This window comes from Arvicola amphibius, chromosome 9, assembly GCF_903992535.2.
Source record: "Arvicola amphibius chromosome 9, mArvAmp1.2, whole genome shotgun sequence".
Classification (NCBI taxonomy): Eukaryota; Metazoa; Chordata; class Mammalia; order Rodentia; family Cricetidae; genus Arvicola; species Arvicola amphibius.
Genome location: NC_052055.2, coordinates 79,419,182 through 79,441,053, shown reverse-complemented (window position 1 = coordinate 79,441,053; position 21,872 = coordinate 79,419,182). Strand labels below are relative to the sequence as shown.

General features: G+C 40.0%; 1 protein-coding gene across 5 annotated transcripts in view; it reads left to right on the top strand.

Annotated features, from left to right (window-relative positions):
- Kcnq5 (potassium voltage-gated channel subfamily Q member 5) overlaps positions 1 to 21,872 on the top strand; it is a 519,651-nt gene that overhangs the window by 481,534 nt on the left and 16,245 nt on the right. For 4 of the 5 annotated variants that reach the window (XM_038342681.1, XM_038342680.1, XM_038342682.1 and 1 more), the window contains one exon: positions 17,741 to 17,849. The exons of the other annotated variant lie outside the window; for it this stretch is intronic. In XM_038342681.1, coding sequence (XP_038198609.1) covers positions 17,741 to 17,849 — 109 coding nt within the window. The remainder of the gene's footprint in view (positions 1 to 17,740; positions 17,850 to 21,872) is intronic. 5 annotated transcript variants of the gene reach the window in all.

The following is a 21,872-nucleotide window of genomic DNA, read 5'->3' as shown; positions in this document are numbered from 1 at the left end:
GGATAGCAAAACCCCTGCCTTGGTTTTCAGCAACAGTTTATTGTAGCTGTTGTCGCTGTTATTTTTTTAAAGATGTATTTTTGTGTGTGCATTGTGTATGAGTGCAAGCACATGCCTGTAGGCACCTGAAGACTTCAGAAAGATGGCATTGGATGCTCTGGAGCTAGAGTTACAGTCAGGTGTAAATCACCCAATGTGAGTGTGGGGCCTACACTTGGGTTCTCCGGAAAAGCAACCAGCACTCCTAACTGCTGAGCCATCTCTCCAGGCCCAGGATCATTGTTAAAGAACCTGTACAAAGCCTATTCTAATGGTCCTGTTTGAATAAAGACAAAAAAAATAGGTGCAATTTTAAAGAAAAAAAATACCTTTTCTCTTTTTCTCAGCTGTTCTCTTTTCCCTTATTGGCAGCTGCTAAGCCATTATTTTGCTGCAATCAGCAGTTTTAGCAATACAGACTTTAATTGTTTTTGAAAACTCTCTAGTTCTTCACATCATCACTCAAAGCAAAAGGACTCCTTTAATTAAGCGCCGAGAAGTAGTCCATGAAAATTTGCCAGCATTTCTGCTAGCCAGTAAAGTTAATTGACAATCTTTAATAGAGAATCTTAGAGAAACTCAGATCATAATTAACATAATTTAAGGTGCTGAGGAGGCATGAATTATTCACAAATGGCATCTTTGATCTTTAAAAGAGAGTGCTCAAATGGAGCAGTATCTTACATAGTAGATTTGTGAAAATTAGTAGTTACACTCGTTAGTATAAATTAGTATTTCTGAACGTTGCTAATTAGCAAGACTGAGAACAAACACAATAATAAAAAAAATCCCAGCATCACTACTAATCAATGAAATGCAAAGCGGAGTCACTATCATGAAGCACCTCTCTCCACGCAGCATGGCTCTTACCAAAAAGATCAAAGGTAGCAAGAAAGTAAAGAAAAGGAGACAGCAGTTAGTGGGCGTATCAATTATCACAGCCACTATGGAGAACAGTATGAAAGCTACTTTAAAAATTTAAGCTATCTATGGAGAGATGGTTCAGCAGTTAAGAGCACTTGCTGTTCTTGCAGAAGACCCAAGTCCAGTTCCCAGACTTCAAGTGACAGTTCACAACCGTTACTCCTGTTCTAGAGGACCCAGTGTCCCCTTCTACAGGCACCAGACATACAGGTGGTACACAGACACACAGGTGGTCAAACACCCAAACACACACAACACACACACACACACACACACACACATTAATCAATTTCTTTAAATTTAAAATAAAAGAATCATGTGACACAGGGATCCCCTCTACTGAGTAGATGCCCAAAGGAAATGAAGTCACTACACGGGGAGTTATCTGATTCCTCTGTTTATTGCTGCACTCTTCACAATAATCAACTATCAGAACAACCTAAGTATGCAGCAATGAGTCCATGGGTAAGGAAGATGTGGTGTCAGTGCACACACATGCAATACTTTTCAGCTACCTGGGACAGAAGGACCGGACCTGGGACATTGTACTGGGTAAAATGAGCAAGCTCAGAAACATCTCATTCACATGTGCAATCGAAAACTGTTGAACATTTTTAGAAATAACAGTAGTTAATCGTAGTTACCAGGGAGGCCTGGAATATGTAAGTAGGAAGAAAGAGGCAGCAATGTTGACCAAAAGAGTCATAACTAAAAATTAGAGAAGATATCTATGGCTCCATTTACATTAAGGAAACTGTAGTTAGTTAATGGCTTTAATTAGTTTCCTTAGAAAATGCAAATATTAGCTGGGTGGTGGTAGCACATGCCTTTAATCACAGCACTTGAGAGGCAGAGGCAGGTGGATCTCTGTGAGTTCGAGACCAGCCTGGTCTACAAGAGCAACCACAGAGAAACCCTGTCTCGAAAAACCAAAAAAAAAAAAATGCAAAAATGATATTTGTGTTTTAAATGGCAAAGATTCCAGGTTTTGTAGGCAGATGTTTTGGAATAGGAAAAGATGAAATGGGAGATTCAACATTGAAGTCTTTGTGCTTAGAATGGAAGGGTCTCTGAGCTTAGCAGATTACTGAAGGTACTTGATAGGACACAGGCAGTAATTTTGGAAGGCAGTCCTATTGTACCATCTTCTATTAGGACCATTACATAGTGGGAGTTTAGCAGCTTAGGAACAGTACCAGATATCATGAAAGACCTAGCTGGTCCCTTCTACAGGGTTAACTTAGTCCTCTAACAATTTGTTAATTAGCTGGACTTAACCACTGCAAATGTGGATAGATCCAAAAAATACTATAAGCAATAATTTAACACAATGCTATCTCTCAAATTCTTAGATATAAGTAAAATAAAGCATTAAGATAAAGTCAAATAATGTGAGCCCTTTATAAGAAAATTTGATGGAGTTCTTTTTCTCACTTTCCTATAGCAGGTCATTCTTTTGACCACCAGTTCTCAAATAATGACTCAGAGACTTATTATTAAGCATGAAAGCTTGGCCTTAGCTCTGGCTTGTTCCCAACTGGCTCTTATAACTTAAATTAACCCATTTATATTAATCTACATTCTATCATGTGGCTTATTACTTCTCCTCCATACTGTACGTCTGACTTGTTCCACACCTCACTGGTGAATCCCACCACTTTTCTTCCCAGAGCTCCTATCTCTGCCCGAAAGTCCTGCCTATCCTCTTCTGCTTAGCTATTGGCCCTTCTTTGATAAACCAATCAGAAGGAGCTGTGGCAGAGACACATCTTCACAGTGAACAAAAAGATCATCTCACAACACCATCCTACTGTACCCACAGTATTCTTTGTCAGAAACACCAGGCTCAGTGTTTTAACTATTTCTTATGAAATTTACATATCTCTGCCTTCCCAATGAGTTCTGAGGGTTGTATTTTGCTCTTACTAATGACAGTTTAGCTCTTTTTACTCTTTTTTTCTCCTCAAGACCTTCCCATCCTCCTCATATAAATTACAATATTTTTAACATATGATTATTTAGAATCTCCTTGATATTAATATCTTTACAGTTCTTTGAAGAGAGCACTCACCCACCTCAGCACCCATGCAGTAGGTATAGAGTTTACTGTTATCACTAAAACAGTGTTTCAGTTTTATCTAAAGTTGCTATGTTTAAAATACTCTGGAACAAGCAACTTGGGGTAGACAGGGGTTTCAGCTAAGGGATTTAGGCTACACTCGTGACTGCAGGAAAGTTAAGGAGCTTAAACCAATTGATCATATCCACAGTTGTGAGCAGAATAAGTTAATGCAGAGAGGACTATGTGGCCAATATGATGCAGATTATATCCAGTCTTCCTCAGCCTAACAAGTTCCCATTTATTCTTGCATTGAAAAGAGCGCAGTGCTGCCAATTCCTCCGAGCCTTAAGTTTTCTGAAGTGGAAATCTGGCCTCCCCATTTATCCTGTTGCTGATATAGAGTTTTCTTCCTGGTTTCAGCTACTTAGTTACCTAACTTGTCCATCTGCTTCCCACCTCCAAAGTTATGTTTCTGCTGCCTTTTCTTTTATTCTCTCTTTTTATAGTTTATCTTTTAAAATTATCTCGTCACTGCATCTTAGTGAGTTTTCAGAGGGAACAGGACTAGACATGTATATTCATTCTGGCACCTTCTTGTCTTATTTACATCTGTGCATTTGTGTGTGTGGTGTGGTGTGTGTGTGTGTGTATGTGTGTGTGTGTATGTGTGTGTGTGTGTTAGATCACAATATAAAATGTATTTCTCTTTATGGATAGAAGACAAAAAGTCTGAAGAATAATATATAGAACAAGTTAACAAAAACTAAAGTCCAGCCAAATGCTAAAAATACTTTTCCTTGATATAGAAATCTTTTTGTAGATTTGAGAAGGGCATTCACAGAAAATTCTAGATCTCTTTTTAGGGGAAGAAAGGTAAACTTCACTTTCTCTTGTAATATACATTTTCTTTGAATGTATTGCCTCATTTTATTGTTCTGGGTACTGGACTGTTTATCCAGGGTTGTAAGTTTTTCATTCTTTGTCAAGAAGTGCATAACATGGAAGTAGAAAATAGGCAACACATTCACTAAGTCACACCAACTCTATTTTTCTATGATCTCCAGTTGTGCTAATGACTGCTAACAAAGCAGATACATTTGCAGTGTATTTGCCTTGAACGTGTGTGTGTGTGTGTGTGTGTGTGTGTGTGTGTGTGTGTGTGTGTAAAGGTAAATACCTACTCAAAATGTTGAAGGTGAACCTTTAATTAGAATTATGCTTTAATAACTCAAAAGGTTCTCAGGACTCGACAAAAATACCTCTTGCCAGGGTAGGGGCATGGGAATTTAGAAATATTAGTGAAATTGTGGAGATGCATGAAAAATAATAAGAACAGAAACCATAGAAAGTACCGGGAGGGCATTGCAATCATAGAAAGTACCGGGAGGGCATTGCAATGAATACTGAAATAGCCCATGTTTATTTCTTCCATACACTTTTTATACCCAAATACAAATGGTGGAGGGATGTAACAAAAGACTTCTTTAACATGATACAAAGGACAACTCAAACAGTTAGTCATTTTAACACTTTGAGATATCAAATTATTAGCATTTTGTTGTTTAGGCAGTGAAGCTGCTCTAGACCATGTATCCTGAAGACAGCCACTTTCCAGATAATCTCACAGTTACCAAAAAAAAAAAAAAAGGAGCAGAGGTACATTTGTATATCCTGACCACCTGTCAAGATTGAATGAAACTACTTGTATATGCTATTTTAATTTCAAAAGAATTAAGTAATCACATCCCGAGTTGAGACTGCAACTAATTATACTTGTCAGCCACTTTGAGCAACCTCCAACTCTCTGAGCAGCAGACAAAGTGGAAATAGGCTCACATTTTTGGGGGCTCCACAAAGGCTATATGATTTTGAAATTAATCTATTCTGTAAATATGAATAATTGGAATCATTTTCAAAGAGAACACTTTTTCTCCTTTTTTAGTTTTTTAAACAGTGTACTTTTTTAGTGCTATAGTCTTTACATATTGATGGATATACATTTCCTCATCACAGTCCTACTCTATAGAAACTCAATGAGATGGTTTCTTAACTTTGCATATAAGCTGTCTACTCTCATAGTAGGGTTTTGGGTTTTACTTATTCATGAACAGTCACCAAGAATAAATAATAAGTAGATGATAGATAAGTAGCTAGGTAGGTCAAAGATAGATAGATAGATAGATGATAGATAGATAGATAGATAGATAGATAGATAGATAGATGATAGATAGATAGATAGATAGATGATAGATAGATAGATGATAGATAGATAGATGATACATAGATAGATGATAGATAGATGATAGATAGATAGATAGATAGATAGATAGATAGATAGATAGATAGATGATAGATAGGTAGATAGATAGATGATAGATAGATAGATAGATAGATAGATAGATAGATAGATAGATAGACAGATAGATAGACAAATAGATAGACAAATAGACAGACAGATAGATAAGTACGACAGATGATGAACCCATGAAAACAGTATTGAGAAATCAGCTACATAGATAAGAAGAGAATGCCCTGGTTCCATGGAGTTAACTGCGTATCAAGTAAGAGGGCTTCTGAACAACCAAAAATAATAACATATAGTAATTATTACTGCACTGGGGGTGTAGTCCAGAAGTAGAACACTTACTTGCTATGCCCAAGATTCTTGGTTCTCCCAGAACTACAGAACACAAAGAGAAACAATACCCAGCAAGGAGCATGTGTACCCAGTACAGGAAGAAGAGGTTAATCCATCCCTGAGTAGCAGGAGCCTGAAGGGCTTGGCACTTATATCTGAGTCTATGAACTCAGAGTGATTTTCTCCACACCCCTGTCTGTTTGCTTAGGACAACTGAAAATAAAAATGAGTGCTAGGGTGCAAAATAAAATTACAGAGTTTCCAAAGTGGCACAAGTTGCGTGCATTCTGAACCTTAGACAGTTTCTTCTGCTTATTCTGAGCTTCACCCCATTCAGATTTTTTTTGGGTACTCTCTGCACATTGCAGTCTTCCCACTGTGAACTGAGCACACAGAGATTACCAGCCAGGTAAAAACAAAAGGGAAACAATGGGTTGCATGTGTGACTAGCACTCCTTCAAGAGTATCCAATGTTGCACCAGAGGACCTGGGAGTCACTTGGTAAATCTGGAGCACGGGATGGAAAGACCATAACACAATGAGGCAGAACAGAAGCTCTCAGAATAAATTTCTCTCACGTGACAACCAGAAATGCTTAATTCTGATCTGTTAAGAAATTGACTTTGACATAAAGCATCAGCTGATGCAGAGAAAATGTGATTACAGGCAGGATATGCCAAATTTTAATAAGATTTGCCTCTGAGTGTTCAGACCAAATTTTTCCTTATACTTTATGATTTAATTTAAAATGCAAGAAGGAAAGATAAAGACATTGGTCTAACAGGTAAAATGCTAACATTAGATGGGAATAATGAGTTCTGGTGTTTATGGCATGCACTGATGAATATGGTTAATATGGCTACATGGAAAACGTTAAAAACCAAGGAAATGGAGCTATTTCCTATGTGAAATTGCACGTGGGCCATGAAAGAATCTCTTAGCACAAAGGATTAGGGTAGCACTGATGATTTGGGGACTTGATCTTGTTGAAGAGTTAGTTTACTCTTCGAGTTATACTGATGGAAGTGTCTGTACAGGTTGAGTATTCTTCTACAGAATGCAGGAGAAGGGTATGGCGTTGTGGAAGTATTGGAGCTTGTATTTAATCAACCCTGCAGTGTGTGACAATGAAATTGGAGGATTATTACAAATGAGGGGTAGAGAATGTGGAGTAACTGCTGGAAAAGAAGATGAGGCCAGATGAACTTCGCTGTCCTCAGCTGTGCTGTTCCCTATCAAGTGGGATGTTTTGGACACATCTGTAGAAGCCAAAGCTGGAACTGCTTATAAATTAGACGTTGAAATAACATCCCATTTCCTAGATAACCAAGAAGCCTTAAATAAAATGGGAATTAAGTATTAGATTCCTCTTGATGGAACATAAACACCAAATGCAGGCTTTTTTTCTTAAATAAAAAGCTATCTGTCGGCAAGCAAAATTATATTTGACTTGAACATGAAATTTGAATTCCAGTTAAGTGGGTACTGTAGCTAATTCCGAGCATCTGTTCTTCCAGTTTGTTAAGGATTATTGTGATGCCCAAAGCTCTCCTGAGGTGGAGGGGAAATTCTCTTAATGCATTCTCTTGGACATACAAATTAAAGGATAACCAGATTGAAGTCGATGTAGACCAGCAGTTGTTGGTAGCCTCTGACGGACAGCCATTGCTGAGATCCAGTAGCACACTGCTACACCCACTTTTCTCGGCTGCCATGACTGCTCAATTGTCTGCTGCTCCTGCTGCTCTGGGTGCTGTGTTTTGTTTTGTTTTTTTCATGTTTACTAACAGTGTAATCTCTGTTGTTGGAAATCTAGAATTATTGTCATTGTGTATTTCTCTTTTTTCCTTTATTTGGTAGCAAGCACAATTGCTACAGATTCACACACACACACACACACACACATTTCTTTTTTGTTCTGTGGAGAAAGAAAATACCCCTTTCAAAGGGAGTGGCACTATTTAGAGAACTGGCTTAGTTGGAGTAGGTGTGGTGTTCTTGGAGGAAGTGTGTCACTGTAGAGGCAGGCTTTGAGGTTTCATATATGTTCAAGCCACACCCAGTATCTCAGACTGCTTCCTGCTTTTCTGCAAGATGTAAGACTCCCAGCTACTTCTCCAGCACCATGTCCCACCATGATGATAATGACCTGAACCCCCAACTGTAAGAAAGCCACCACAATTAAATGTTTTCTTTAAAAGAGTTCCTGTGGTCATGGTGTCTCTTCAAGGCAATAGAAACTCTAACTAAGACACATTCTGAACATTCAGTTCTGTCTTTTTTTTTTTGTCTAGAAAAGTTTGTGGCTGCTGAGGGTGTAGCTCAGGTGGTAGAGAACCTTCCTAGCACACAGGAAACCGTTGTGCAGTCGTCAGCACCATATAAACCAGTAGCTTGTACCTCTAATTCTTGCACTCCGTGGGGAAAGAAACAAGGGATAAGAAGGTTAAGGTCATCTCAGCTCATACAACAGCAAGTTCAAGGACATAGGGAGATACATGAGACATCGTCGGGGAAAAGGAAGGAAGAAAGAATATGGAAAGATAGCATTCTGTAAACTTTTGTAATACTATGAATTCTGTTTAAATTGTAAGCTATATATATTTTATGCTAACATCATTGGAAAACTGAACTTTTTCTGTAGGGACACATAAATTCTTTCATTTGTACAGAGCACAAAATGTAGCCTGCCTTCAAATTACTCAACACTATGAACATTTAATCAAATGCTTTTACATGTTTCTATAAAACATTATTTAAAAAAAGTAGTCATTGAAAGATGTATTGTAAGACTAGGTGTGTTAGTACACACCTGGAAGGCAAAGACAGGCAGATCTCTGTAAGTTCAAGGCTGGCCTGGTCTACAAAGTGAGCTCCAGCACAGCCAGGGATATTACACAGACTCTTTCTCAAAACTAAACAGAAGCCTGGCAGTGGTGTCACATGCCTTTAATCCCAGCACTTGGGAGGCAAAGGCAAGCGGGTCTCTGTGAGTTCGAGACCAGCTTAGTCTACAAAGCGAGCTCCAGCACAGCCAGGGCTATTACACAGAAAGACTCTTTCTCAAAAAACCAAACACAACTAAATAAATAAATTAATAATAATAATAATAATAATAATAATAATAATAATAGAGAGAAAAGAGGATCTGTTGTGAATTTTGGTGGGCATCATTTACTCTCAGCCATTTTTTACAATTTTATCACATTTATCTTTTGTTTATTTGTATGGAGGGCATTGCACACAAGCCACAGCATGAGTGTCGAGGTAAGGGGACAATTTGCAAGAGTCAGTTCTCTCTTTCTACTATGTGTCTTTTCAGGACTCGAACTCGGGTCACCAACCTTTACAGTAAGCACCTTTAAAAACTGGCTGATATCACTAACCCATGATCTCATTTATTTTCAGGCCCTAACTCAAATGTACATCTTTCTCTTCTGAAATTTTGTTGTTTAAGAATTACATACATGTGTATAATTTTTTAATCAAATCCACCCCATTTTCCCTTCTGATTATATCTTTTTTAAATTATACCATTATACCTAAGGCTAATGGATGGATTTTGCAATATCATACTTGCCAATATACCTGCAAAATCATCTTATACCACCCAAATGAACCCAAGCTGTGAGCTGTAATTTTGATCATGCCCTTATTTCTTCTTTTGGAAGAAACAAGGAGGGGCTTGTCTTGACAGTTAGGCTTAATGTTGTGGTGTAGTGTGTACTATCTTTCCATGAAGCACTGAATATATATATTAGGTGTACTTTTATTTTTTATACCATCAGTAGTCAATTAAAAAGAACGAAATAATTCTGGGAAACAAGAAATGTTTCAGGTGTCTGATTTGATAATTTTCCAGTGTGTATATGAATACAAAACTGGATCATACTGGATGTAGTGGGCATGGCTAATTCCCAGCATGCTGGAGGTCAAGGCAGAAAGATCAAAAATTCAGATGTAAGCATGCAGCATAACAAGATGCTGACTCAATAACAGGGACCAGAAGGCATCATATTGTACCTCATTAAAGCATGCCAATATTATGTGCTTAGTCAAAGAATAAAAGTGATTAACGATAAAATTTTAATGAGCATTTATTGTTATTATGATGGGAGCTAAAGTGAGTATTTGAAATTAGAAAAATCTAGGCCAAAAAAAATTATTATCTGTTTCTTGGGTTGGCTCTTTGTGCCTGAGGGATGCACTCAATCTGTTGGTGACTTAGCAGCATCTAACACAAGACTGAAAGGGGCAAAGCCTAGGACATAGACAAGTGAGACTGTGTTCCAGGTCCCAAGCTGTCACTCTAAAGTCTACTCAGATCAAAGGAATTATCCTTGGCCTAGTACCTGTCTAAGAGGAACCTTCTAAATTTAAGAAGATACTTATGGTGTTGTGAAATGCTATCAGGTAGCAGAGCAACTGTAGTCCAACCAGCAGCAAAGGAAGGTACCCTTGAAGAATAAATTGTAATTTATGAAAGAATGTAACAAATTGGTCACTACCATTAATGGTGGCTGTTTTATTGTGTTCCCTATGACCCAGAACTGAGATCTCTCACAGACATATTGTAAAGAAATGTACAACAATCTCGGTTGCATGTTAATGAATGTGAGTGCAGCACTAAGTGTGTGTATACACACACGTGTGTGTAGACATCAGAGATCAGTCACAGGTGTCAGCCTTTGTCCTCCACTCTGTTTGAGATACAGTCTCGTGTTCACTGCTGTGTGTGCCAGGCCATCTGCCATGAAAGCCTTTAGGTACTCTACTGCCTCTACCCCCACTGCCCGGTTTCTATGGGAGTTTTTGAGATTCACACTCAGGTCCCCAAAATTGTGTGGCCATCTTCCCAGGCTAAATTGTAAGTTTTAAGAGCCATAAAAATTTGTTCTGGTTTATGCGCGTTGCTATCAATGCTAAAAGTGTGCCAAGTCCGTCGATTTTGTCATTACTAGTTACTGTTCTTGTACAAGTTACAGAGATAAAAGTCCATACTTTTAATTTGTGGATTCTTATACGTAATAAGGCTGAATAGCTTAGTGATTTTAAAATGATCATTACTAGTTTCTTTTGGATATGTTTTTTTTTTTCTTATTTGAAGTCCTGAGAATCAAACTGAGAAGCTTGTGCTTGTTAACCACTCTCTATCACCAAACTCCATCCCCAGCCCAAGTCATCTCTGTTAAATAATGTATTTGTTCATTTATATGTGTATCACAATTAAGCCTGATAGACATATCAGTGTTATTTGTAGTTTGCAGGGTTTCTAAACCAAACATTTTGGGTATTATAATGATTTATTATAATGATTTCTGTGGGTACTTATTTCCTGTCTTCATGATCATCGCTGTGACTCTCTCCACGATAATCTCCCTGCTTCCCCAAACATACCAACAGGATTCCTCTTCAGCAGAAAGAAAATAAGTGTTTTCTGCTAGATTTCTGACAATTTGACTTTATGTTCTCTGTGAAGATGAAAACTTCCTGAGGGTAGAACAGTGGTTGCTCCTTTAGGAGTGAGGTTTAGGCAGCATTAGGGACAGGAGATGGTAGTTGGAATCCATTTGAAGGCTGGCACCTTCAAGCTGAACTACACAACAGTTAACGTTTCATGATAGCTCTAAGCCCTGGTCTTTTTTTTTTTTTTAATCAACAATTTGTCTGGTGATTTACTTTTTAAATGGAGTCATTTCCTGTTGTCTTGTAAAAACACTTATATTGTCTCAGATTGCAACACTGTAAAACATCTGCAGCACACACACACACGCACGCACACACACACACACACACACACACGGGAGAGAGAGAGAGAGAGAGAGAGAGAGAGAGAGAGAGAGAGAGAGAGAGAGGGAGAGAGAGAGAGAACAGAGAATCAGACTGGGTATCATTAGTTCCCCCCATGTTCAGCGCTTCTTACCACTGGCTGCACTTGGATTCTGCTGGAATCTGAAAAGACAATGTTTTTAGGTCTGATGCCTATTTCTGGTGGTATTGATGTGGTTGCACTGGACTAGAACCAGAGGCTCCAGCAAGCGAGGCAACTCCATGGCCAGCCTGTGTACCCCTTTTTTGAGGCCTAGCTTCCACCCTCACTTTCAGTGTTAATCTTTGGGGAGCTTGGGAGTTCGCTGGGTTCCCCCCACCCCCGTACTCCCAGGTGATTCTAATATGCAGCCAAAACTAAAGCCAAATGTATTACTTCAAAATTCCTAAGAGGGACTGAATCTTAAAAGAAGGTGTTTTACTAAGAGAAAGAGCTAGAAACTTCCTATGCTTTCATAAACACCTGCATCTTAGAATTAGAATTTCATGAGAAAAAACTATTTTGGATATAAAAAAGTTTCCAGAATTCTTTCTTTGCTGTCTTCTTCCTTCATTACTTAAAGACTATAAAAAGTAAGAGTTTTAATGAGGATTTTTTTTTTCAGGTGTTTATTTTAGGTTTTTCAAAATGCAGGGGAGCAAACCCAGAACACTGATAATTAATAAGAAACAGGACTATGGGTACAGTTCAGGGGCAGAATGCTCAAATGATCAAGGCCCTGGCCCCCCAAAAACAAAACAGCACCAAGGAAGGAAGGGAGAAAGGAAGAAAAAAGGCAAGAAAGGGAAGGAGGGATGGAGGGAGGAAGGGAGGGAGGGAGGAAGAGAGAAAAGGAAGGAAGAAAGAAAGAAAGAAATATCACAAAAGCATTGTGGCAACAAAAAGGTTGTATTTTACACTTCTTATTTTGTGCCAAGAATGAACCAGCTCTCACAGGTTGTCCTCTGGCCATCACACATGCGTGTACATACACACACACACACACACACACACACACACACACGATAAATGCAATCTATAAAGCAGAAATGACTGTTTATTTTGTGCCTGAATAATTGAATTATAAAGTGGTATGCTAAAACTCCCCGGTAAGACACAGCTGAATATAATACAGTTATTGTCTCACTCCCTGTAACCCCGCCGGCAGGGTCAGCTATTCAGGGTCCTCTGAAGGGGCGCTAACCTGCAAGACATGGGCTGAAGAAGAGGAAGGAGACCAAGCAAGATTCTATTGTCAAGGTCTCCGTTTATTGGGGTGAAAGTTACAGCTTATATACCCTTGAATGGGGTGGAGGTAGGGGCAGGCAGGAACTCTGCCGGGTAACTGAAGGTCATCAGCCAGCACCTGGTGTAAGCCGAAGCATGTGATTTATTAACATTGGAGTAAGGGGCGGGTTCCGTTAACAGATGTGATCCATTAGCATTGGAGTAAGGGGTGGGTTCCGTTAATGGATAGCTCTCAAGATAGTGGGATGAGGGGTGGGTTCTCTGTAAACATCCTTAGGGCAATGACCTCTGCTATCCCTCTAAGGATGGTGGTCCCTGAAAAATCTATCCTTTAGGAAAATGGTCCCTGACAACTCCCATTTCCAGTCTAGACTTCCTCCCAGTGAGTTGGCTGGACCATATGTAGTCTTAACACACAGACTGGGGTTGAAGAAGTACAACAGTAGCTTAGGAAGCAACCATCTTGTGAACATTTGGGAGGGTCCCAGTTCCATCTGCAGTCAGCCATGAGCACTGGTCTATTACAGGAGCGTGGGGGCCCTTTGTTTGTCCCAGCTGCCCAGCTAGCTTACACCCGAAATAATCACACAGAAACTGCATTCATTAAAACACTGTCTGGCCCATTAGCTGTAACTTCTTAATGGCTAATTTTTACATCTTAACTTAACCCATTTTTATTAAACTGTGCATCACCATGTGCCAGTGGCTTACCGGGAAAGATTTAGCGTGTCTGACTCTGGTGACTCCATGGTGGCTCCCTGTCTCCCCTGCCTCTGCTTCCTTCCTTCCAGAATTCAGTTCTGTCTCCCCGCCTACCTAACTTCTGCCCTATCACCAGGCCCAAAGCAGTTTCTTTATTAATCAATGAAAGCAACACAAATACAGAAGGACCTCCTACACCACCAGTCCCATTGTCTTCACCTCATCATTTTTGTGACAATCCACATGTACTGTTGTAATAGGGCAAAGTCCATTCTTTTCAAGGATGCAGTCCCTGAGGACCCAGGCTCCAGCAGATGGCTCTGTTATACCCATGTACCTCCTGGTATTGCTGAGTGAACTCAATGGGGGAAAAAACAACATGAAGTTGGGAGGGCACAGTAGATCAAGGAAGAACTGGAACAGTGGGAATAGGGGATCAGAATTGACCAAAACTCATTGCATGCCTTATAAAAAAAACTCAAAAAATAAAAGATATTACTTTTCAATAACAAAAAAAAAATGACCCTGCATCTTATGCTACCAAACATCAGATTATGGCTGATTGTGTTATATTTTCAAGAGAGGTTCTCAAAACGGTCTTGCCGCATCCACCCTCCCCATGTCCTCTCTAGTGTTCCCTGGTTTTCTGAAACATAGGATGAGAAGTATCTCTCATTAGCAGTCAGACAAGCAGCCACATGCCTCAGTTTTGAAAAATATAAGACATTCTCATTAATTCTATATTGGAAATCCTGAAAAGTGTTATTGCCTGCGAGTGACTAACATCTGGGCATCTCAAGGGTGGTGGTCTTAGCTCTGCCAGGCAGCTGCTCTGTCTGTGCCCCCTGCCTATGTGTTTGCTTATCTACTTATCCTTTCCTTCTCATACACTCTTCCTAGAAGTTCCAGCTTGTCCATGGAAGCCCATGGCCAGGGCTCCTTCAGGTTGTGAGTGGGCTCAGCACTGCTCTTACATTGCTCCAAACTGGATCTCCAGTCAGTGTGCCCATGGCCACATAAAGGAGAAGGTGATAGAAAAGAAGAGAAGTAAGAGGTCAAGAATAGAGGCAAAGGGGACAAATGAGCTGGGGCCAGAGGAAGCTCAGGGTCCCAGATGAACAGGTTTAAGTTCTGGTTCTATTAGTTAGTCTGTATGTGTCCTTGGACAAATTTCATAGCCTTCTGTGCCTTACTCCCACACTGTGAAAAGCCGAGGGTAATAATAGACACTTCACAGGGGTTTGTGGCAGTTAATTAAAGTTCTTGGCACATAATTAGATTTCTCTAAAAATCCTACTGCTATTATGATGATCATCATTATTGTCCCAGAGTAAAGAACTGGAAACCACGGAGAAAAATGTTTCCTGGATTGTCGTAACAGATCACCCCATATTGGGTGGTTTAAAGCAAGAGTACTATATTGTCTCACAGCTCAGGAGTTCCAGGGTCCAAAAGCAAAGTATTCCTAGGTCAGCTCATTCCGGAGACTCTGGGTGGAGAGTCCGACCTTGCCACTCAGTGAGCTTACACAATGGGGTACATCACATTTTCTACTTTCAACTTTTCTGCATCCCTGGTTCTTTTTCTTTCTGTTTCCTACAAAGGCAGTTTTTGCTGCACTTCTTTTCCATCCTGACCCAATATGATTTCAACTCAAGCCATGTTTTAATTATGTCTGCAAAACCCTTACAACAAATAAGGTCATGGTCTCTAGCAACTACCAGTTGATTGGGATCAACAAGGTGAAGTAATGCCTCTAACCTTGGAAATGAAGTTCATAGGCTCCAATGAATTTGCTGTATAAGTCAACAATTAGGTAAAATATGCCAGCAACTTCCGGGTCATCAGCTGTGAGTTAATTAATATTCTCTTGTTTAAACTGTAATAAACATCTTTGGAGGAAAGGTGGAGGTACCCAAAAGGGCAAACTGTACTTGTCTGCTCCTGTGTCATCTCTTCTGACATTGCCATTTTATTTTATTGTATTTTAACCTGTTCTCTGATACCAGATGATAGATACAAAGTGTTGACCGGGGTTTCCATCCCACCAGGTTCCACATCCATTTAGTAACAAATAGTCTACATTAATCATAAACTGGTTGGCCTTGTAGCTCAGGCTTCTTATTAACTCTTATAACTTGTATTAGCCCATTATTCTTGCCTGTGTTAGTCGCATGGCTTGGTACCTTTTTTCGGCGAGGCAGTCACATCTTGCTTGCTCTGTGTCTGGGAGACAACTGCAGACTGACTCTTTCCTGTTCCCAGGATTCTCCTGTTCTCATTGCCCTGCCTCTACTACCTGCCTGGCTACTGGCCAATCAGCATTTTATTAAAATACATTGACAGGGCACAGGCCATTGTCCCACAGCATGGACTGTGACGCCTCAGGAAACTAGATTGTAATAACAGGTTCTCCAATTTCATAGCTTCACTTACCCCTTCATAGCCTCAGACAATGTATTTGTCTCATCCAACCTTTGATTTCCACACAAAACCACCAACAATTTGTAGAGTGACTCTCGTTATAAAAACGAATGCACAAAGAGACTTCATCAAAGAACTGAAATACATTTCAGGGAATGATTGCTATTTCATGCAGTCTGTGCTTGCTATAACAAAATCCTGACACCTTAAATATATTAAGAATAAGAATTTGTTTCTCATGGTTCTAGAAACAAAAACACTCAAAATCAAGTCACCAATAGGTTCGGTGTCTGGAAGGAACTGGAGCTCTCTGTTCCTAAGACAGTGCTTTATTGCTGGTTTCTCCTGAGGTGACAAACTCCATACTCATCTGCTGACAAAAGGTCCCTTAGTCCTGCTATACATTTTCCAAGCCCATTCCTGAGCGCTGTGGCCTCTATCACCTCCCAAATGTCCTTCCTCCTACCATCGCAGTACTAACCAAGTTTCAACACATAAATTTGGAGGATAAATCCCGACAGTCCAAGTATCATTATTATCATTTCAGCAGTTCATCGCTGTCTTCCTTCCTTTGAGAGAATGACTGGCAAAGGGACCCTGAGGAAAATCTAGGAAGGTTCACAAGTTACAAGGACGAATCCCACCTTCTCTACCTTCACCCACTACCACTCCAGCACAGAGTGCATAGACCAAGCACTCCGCCAGTATTCATGGAACGAAATGCTGTAGTGATTGCATTCCTAGCACAAGCACAGATCTCAATGAAAAAACCTCCAGTAGCCTATCAGATTGGAGTCAAACCAGGACAGTCTATGGCAGATTCCTCTCATTCATGGCAAAGAGTAGGCTGCCAAGCAAAGACAGCATAGCAGCGTGAGGCTTGTAATGCATGTCAACATTCAACAAGGCTTGGACCAAATAGCAGCCTTTATTGCCCATTTCTCACGAGTGTGTATTTATTTCTCTATTTACTTTATGCTATAAAGTTAAAGCATATTCATTGCAGAAACTGCGGAAAATATAGTAGGCAAGAAGACTAAGATTATTCCTAACCTCATATTATTTTTCTTTAACAATATGACATTTTCTTAGTCCTTAGTCTGCAACATCAATTTTAACAGCTTTGTAGCCTTCTGGTATATATTTAGGCTATCACTCAGTGCATGAATTTACTTGGTTCTTAATATTTTGTTGCTGAAAATAAAAATATAAAGATGTGAATTTATTATTTATAATTTTATAAAGTGTCAGTGACATGGTATTTATTGTAGCCCTGTTCCTTTTCCAAATGTTACAGTTAACCAAAACATTAATCTGAATGGTTTATGTGGAACTGATTTTCATAGGCAAGCTAGTCTTCTCTCAGCTTTGACTAAATTATCTTAAGCAAGTGCTCTCACGACCCCACCATTGCCAGCCCAGCAAGCAATAAGTAGTCAGCCTTCTCCAGTCTGCTGCTTAAATAACTTGTTCAGCATAAGGGCTAATGAGGCCAGTGTCGTGGGGTTTGAGCTCTGTCTAGGCAGACTGGTGAATTAACAGTCCAAAGGCAGTGTTCTCAACTCCAAACAGCTGCAATTTAAATGATGTCTATTAGTTTCCAAAGAGCAGGGCAGAAAGCACGGGTGGATCAACACAAATTCATCACCACCCTCCTCCAGGTGGAAAGCAGCTTAAGAAAGTATCTGTGTCAAATCTAGAAAGAAAAAAAAAGAAAAAGGTGGTTAAGGTTGCAGAAGGACAAGGCAAAGACTGGGGGACACAATTGACTGGCCTTGTACCTCAACAGCTGCTTATAGGCACAGTCTGTATGTGCCCCTACTCTCAATATGAGACAAATGACCCCAGATGTATTAACAGAAACTGGCATATTAAGTGGTATCTTCTCTTGCAGCTGACACAGCCCTGGGCACCGACGATGTATATGACGAGAAAGGATGCCAGTGTGACGTGTCCGTGGAGGACCTCACCCCACCACTTAAGACTGTCATTAGAGCTATCAGGTGGGTAAAAACCATGAGCCAAATGAGCCTGGCACATCTCTGATTATTTGTATTACTATGTGACTGTCACCTCTTTCCAGCAGGTAAGTCTCCTGGAATAACTATCTCCCATTTGGGGATGCTTTTTTAACTCATGAAGTGTTTTTATTCTTAATTAAGGAGCTGTGCTGCATTCAACACAAGATATATTAGAGATGGTGGGTGGGATTTGAAAACGCAGACCACACCAGGAAGATTACATGAGAACAAGTATGCTGTGTTGTATTTGTTGCTTTGGGAACATTTGGTTTATTGGTACAGCTGGATTTTTAAAAATTATTTTATGCCTTTATTCGATGACATATGTTTCATATTTTGTACCAAAGGAAAAACCCTCTAGGCTATTTGAAATAAGGTTGAGCTCTGAACAGGGGAAGCCCGAGATACTCTGCAGCAATGGCTCGTAGGGAATCTTAATCTGCTTCTTACACTGGCGGATTTTTACTCTCTACGCTGGCAAAGAGCTAAGAGAGGACCCATGTTAGCTCCAGCTCACATTTACAAAACCTCACATACATATGAAAAATTCACAATGTATATGAACAAGTTGCTGTTTATTCTGCCTTCCCGACTTAATCCCTGTGGGGAACCTGTATCTGTTTGTTTATACTGGGTGACTGGTTTGGCTTTCTTGCTTGACATGTCCTACATCTTACCAAGAAGCCAGGAAATGGCTTAAAGTAGCCACCCTAACTTAGTGTGTTCAGATATTTGCTCTAACCTCCAATATCGGTGAATTAATCACTTGCTGCTAGTTTGAGTTGATCATTTCACATGATGTTAGATGGGACTTTGTGGTTTCATTGGGAAACACTGGGCAAGCAGAAATTAGTTACCAGTAATAATGGTGGGGGTAAAGAAAACCATGATATTATGAATATGCATAATGCTCCAGAAGACACTTAGATGATCTGTATGCACAAGCTAACCCAAAGTGTAGAAAAGATTAGTTGCCCTACAGAAATGGAGGTTCCTTTTCGGGCCAGATGGTCTCACAGTATGCCCCAAATCATATTGTAACTGTACATAGTACTACAAGCCTTCCTCACTCGGTACCAGTTTGAGCAACCAGTTATATAGTTACCACATTCTCATGGACAACCTAGAAGTCCTAAGAGGCATTTAAGGGATGCATGATAGCACATGTCTACAATCTTAGGTATAAGTCTGAGGTCAGCCTGGACTACTTAGGGAAACCCCACCTCACAAAAAAAATATACGTATGTATTTAAGTCCAGGAAACTCAGAATATGTGGGGGAATAATGTCAGGAGCCTTCAATTAAAGGATCGTGATAGGGCTAGCGAGAGAGTTACAATACCCAAACTTGATTCCCAGTACCCACGTCGTGACTCACTGTAATTCCAGTTCCTGTGGGTCCAATGCATTCTTCGGGCCTCTTCAGGCACCCAGGTCCTTATTCAGAGGACAGACAGACATACATGCAGGCAAGACACCCATACACATAAAAAATTTTTTCTTTTTTCTTTTTTTTTTTTTTTTTTTTTTTTTTTTTTGGTTTTTCGAGACAGGGTTTCTCTGCAGCTTTTTTAGAGCCTGTCCTGGAACTAGCTCTTGTAGACCAGGCACATAAAAAATTTTTAATTTAAAAAGAGACAATTGGGACTGGGAAATGCACTGTTTGTTATGGAAGCTCCTTGTTACAAAAGGATATTTAGACTTGAATTAGTTAAAATGAAAGACGATTGAAAATTTAATTTCTCAGTTGCACAATGCACATTTCAAATGCTTAGTATCTAAGGACCCAATATAACAACCATATTGGACAAAAGGTAATAAGTAAAATCAGCAACATTCTATCATCACAGGAATTCATATTGGACAGTCCCGCTCTGTAAGTCACCTTCAGATGCTTTACATGCTTTGGCTATTTCTATCCTAGGCCTGGACATAAAGGTCGGAGAATTCAGTCCACAAATTCATCCAACTTGCAACAAGTACCTTAAATCTTATCTAGGAGAAACAGATCAGGCTTCATAAAAGTCAGACTTAACACAGTTTCGAGCCATTTCCGCAGACCCTCTGTAACTTTTGCTTTTGCCTCACAGCCTCTAATAAAAGGATCGTGGGCTGCTGGAAAGAAAATGAGTTCAGTTTATTCTGCTGTCCTGAGCACTTTAGCGACAGTTTAAGATTTACTTTGCCCTTACTGAAATCGGCTGATGTTTGTAAAGTCTTTTGCCAAATTCCCTTGTTTTTCAGAACTCTTTCTCTGTCCACCCCCACCCCCCTATTTTTCCTGTTCATTGTTTGGTCTGGGATCTTGTATTTTGTATTTTTGTTTGGGCTTTGTTTGTTTTTTCGGGCAGGGGCTCGTGTAGCCCAGGCTGGTCACAAACACAAACATATTATGTAGCTAAGGCTAGTCTTAAATACCTGATCCTCCTGTTTTTATGCCCCTAAGGCTGGCATTTCAAGGGTCTGCCACCACACCCAGCTTGGTTCTTCTTTGTGTGTGTGGATCATGCACATGTGAGTGTATGGGATAGAGGGAGTCTGCACACCAGTGCGGATGAACAAACGCCAGAGTAAAATACCATGTGCCCTGCTCCATCACTGCCTTGAGTCAGGGTCTCCCATTGAACCTGAAACTAATGTTATTTTTTTGGGGGGGGGGGGGGGTTGTTATTGTTGTTGTTATTTGGTTGGCTTTCTGGTTGGTTTTTCAAGGCAGAGTTTCTCTGTGTAGCTTTGGAGCCTGTCCTGGAACTAGTCCTTTAGACCAGGCTGGCCTGAAACTCACAGAGATCCATCTGCCTCTACCTCCCGAGTGCTGGGATTAAAGGCATGCGCCACCACTACCCAGCTGAGTTAGTGATGTTTTTAGTTAGAATATCTGGTCAACAAACCCTAGCAATTCTCCTGTATTCACCTTCTAACCATATCCTGCTGTGGGGGTTACAGGCTGGTGTAGAAACACTTGGCTTTTACGATTAGTTGCTTAAGTCTGAACTCAGGTCCTCTTGCTTAGGAGCAAGCATTGCTACTGACTTAGCCATCTCCTCAGCCAGTAGTCCTTATTTTTAGCTGAACTTCATGGCTGAGGTGTCTGCTTTTGCGGGGATTTTGAAGCTTTTGATGGTGATACTTGGTACCTGGGGGATATCTTCTCCCCTGTGTTCTGATTCTGCCTGGGGTTGTTTAAATCACTCCCAGGTTCCACTTAAAAGAATTAGATACTATTAAAAATGTAAAAGCCACTAGACTAAAGAGTTTAATAACAGTCTGGAGTTGTTCATCCATGAAGCATGTAAGTTAAAGGTTTCCCAGCAGCCACATGGTGGCTCACAGCCATCTGTAATGAGATCTGGCGCCCTCTTCTGGCTTGCAGACAAACGGATGTATACATAATAAATAAAATCTTTTAAAATAAAAACTATTTTTGTAAGACACCTGTTTTCTGATCACTGACAAACATCACCCACATACTACACATAACAGCCAAGTTACAAGATTACTCTGTCTGCCCGACAACAAATGGACAGGAAACTGTGGGATACACACACAGCAGAGCACTACCCAGTCATATAAGAAGAACGAAATGTCATTTACAAGAAAGCAACTGACGAGACTGGATTGCCCTTCAAGTGAAATAAGCCAGACCCCGAGGAAGGCTGATATGGCTGCATTTACATTTTCAAAAAAAATGTATAAAGTTTGTAGGGGGAAGATTTAGAGAAGGAGAAGGGCTGGCAATAGGAGGAAGGGTCCAAGGGACGCTATAGAAAGTGAATGCTATTGGAGTAAATTGTATACATATATGAAAATATCAAAATGAAGCCAGTTATTTTGTATGTCTGATTTTTTTTTAATGACAAAAAAAAAAAAAAAAACGAAATGAGGGATAGTTACATTTCATGCTTGTATTAGTACTGCAACCACTACAGAAGTGTGAATCTGGTCTTGATGAGATAGCTCAGTGGTCAAGAGCCCTTGCTACTCTTACAATGGACCAAAGTTCAGT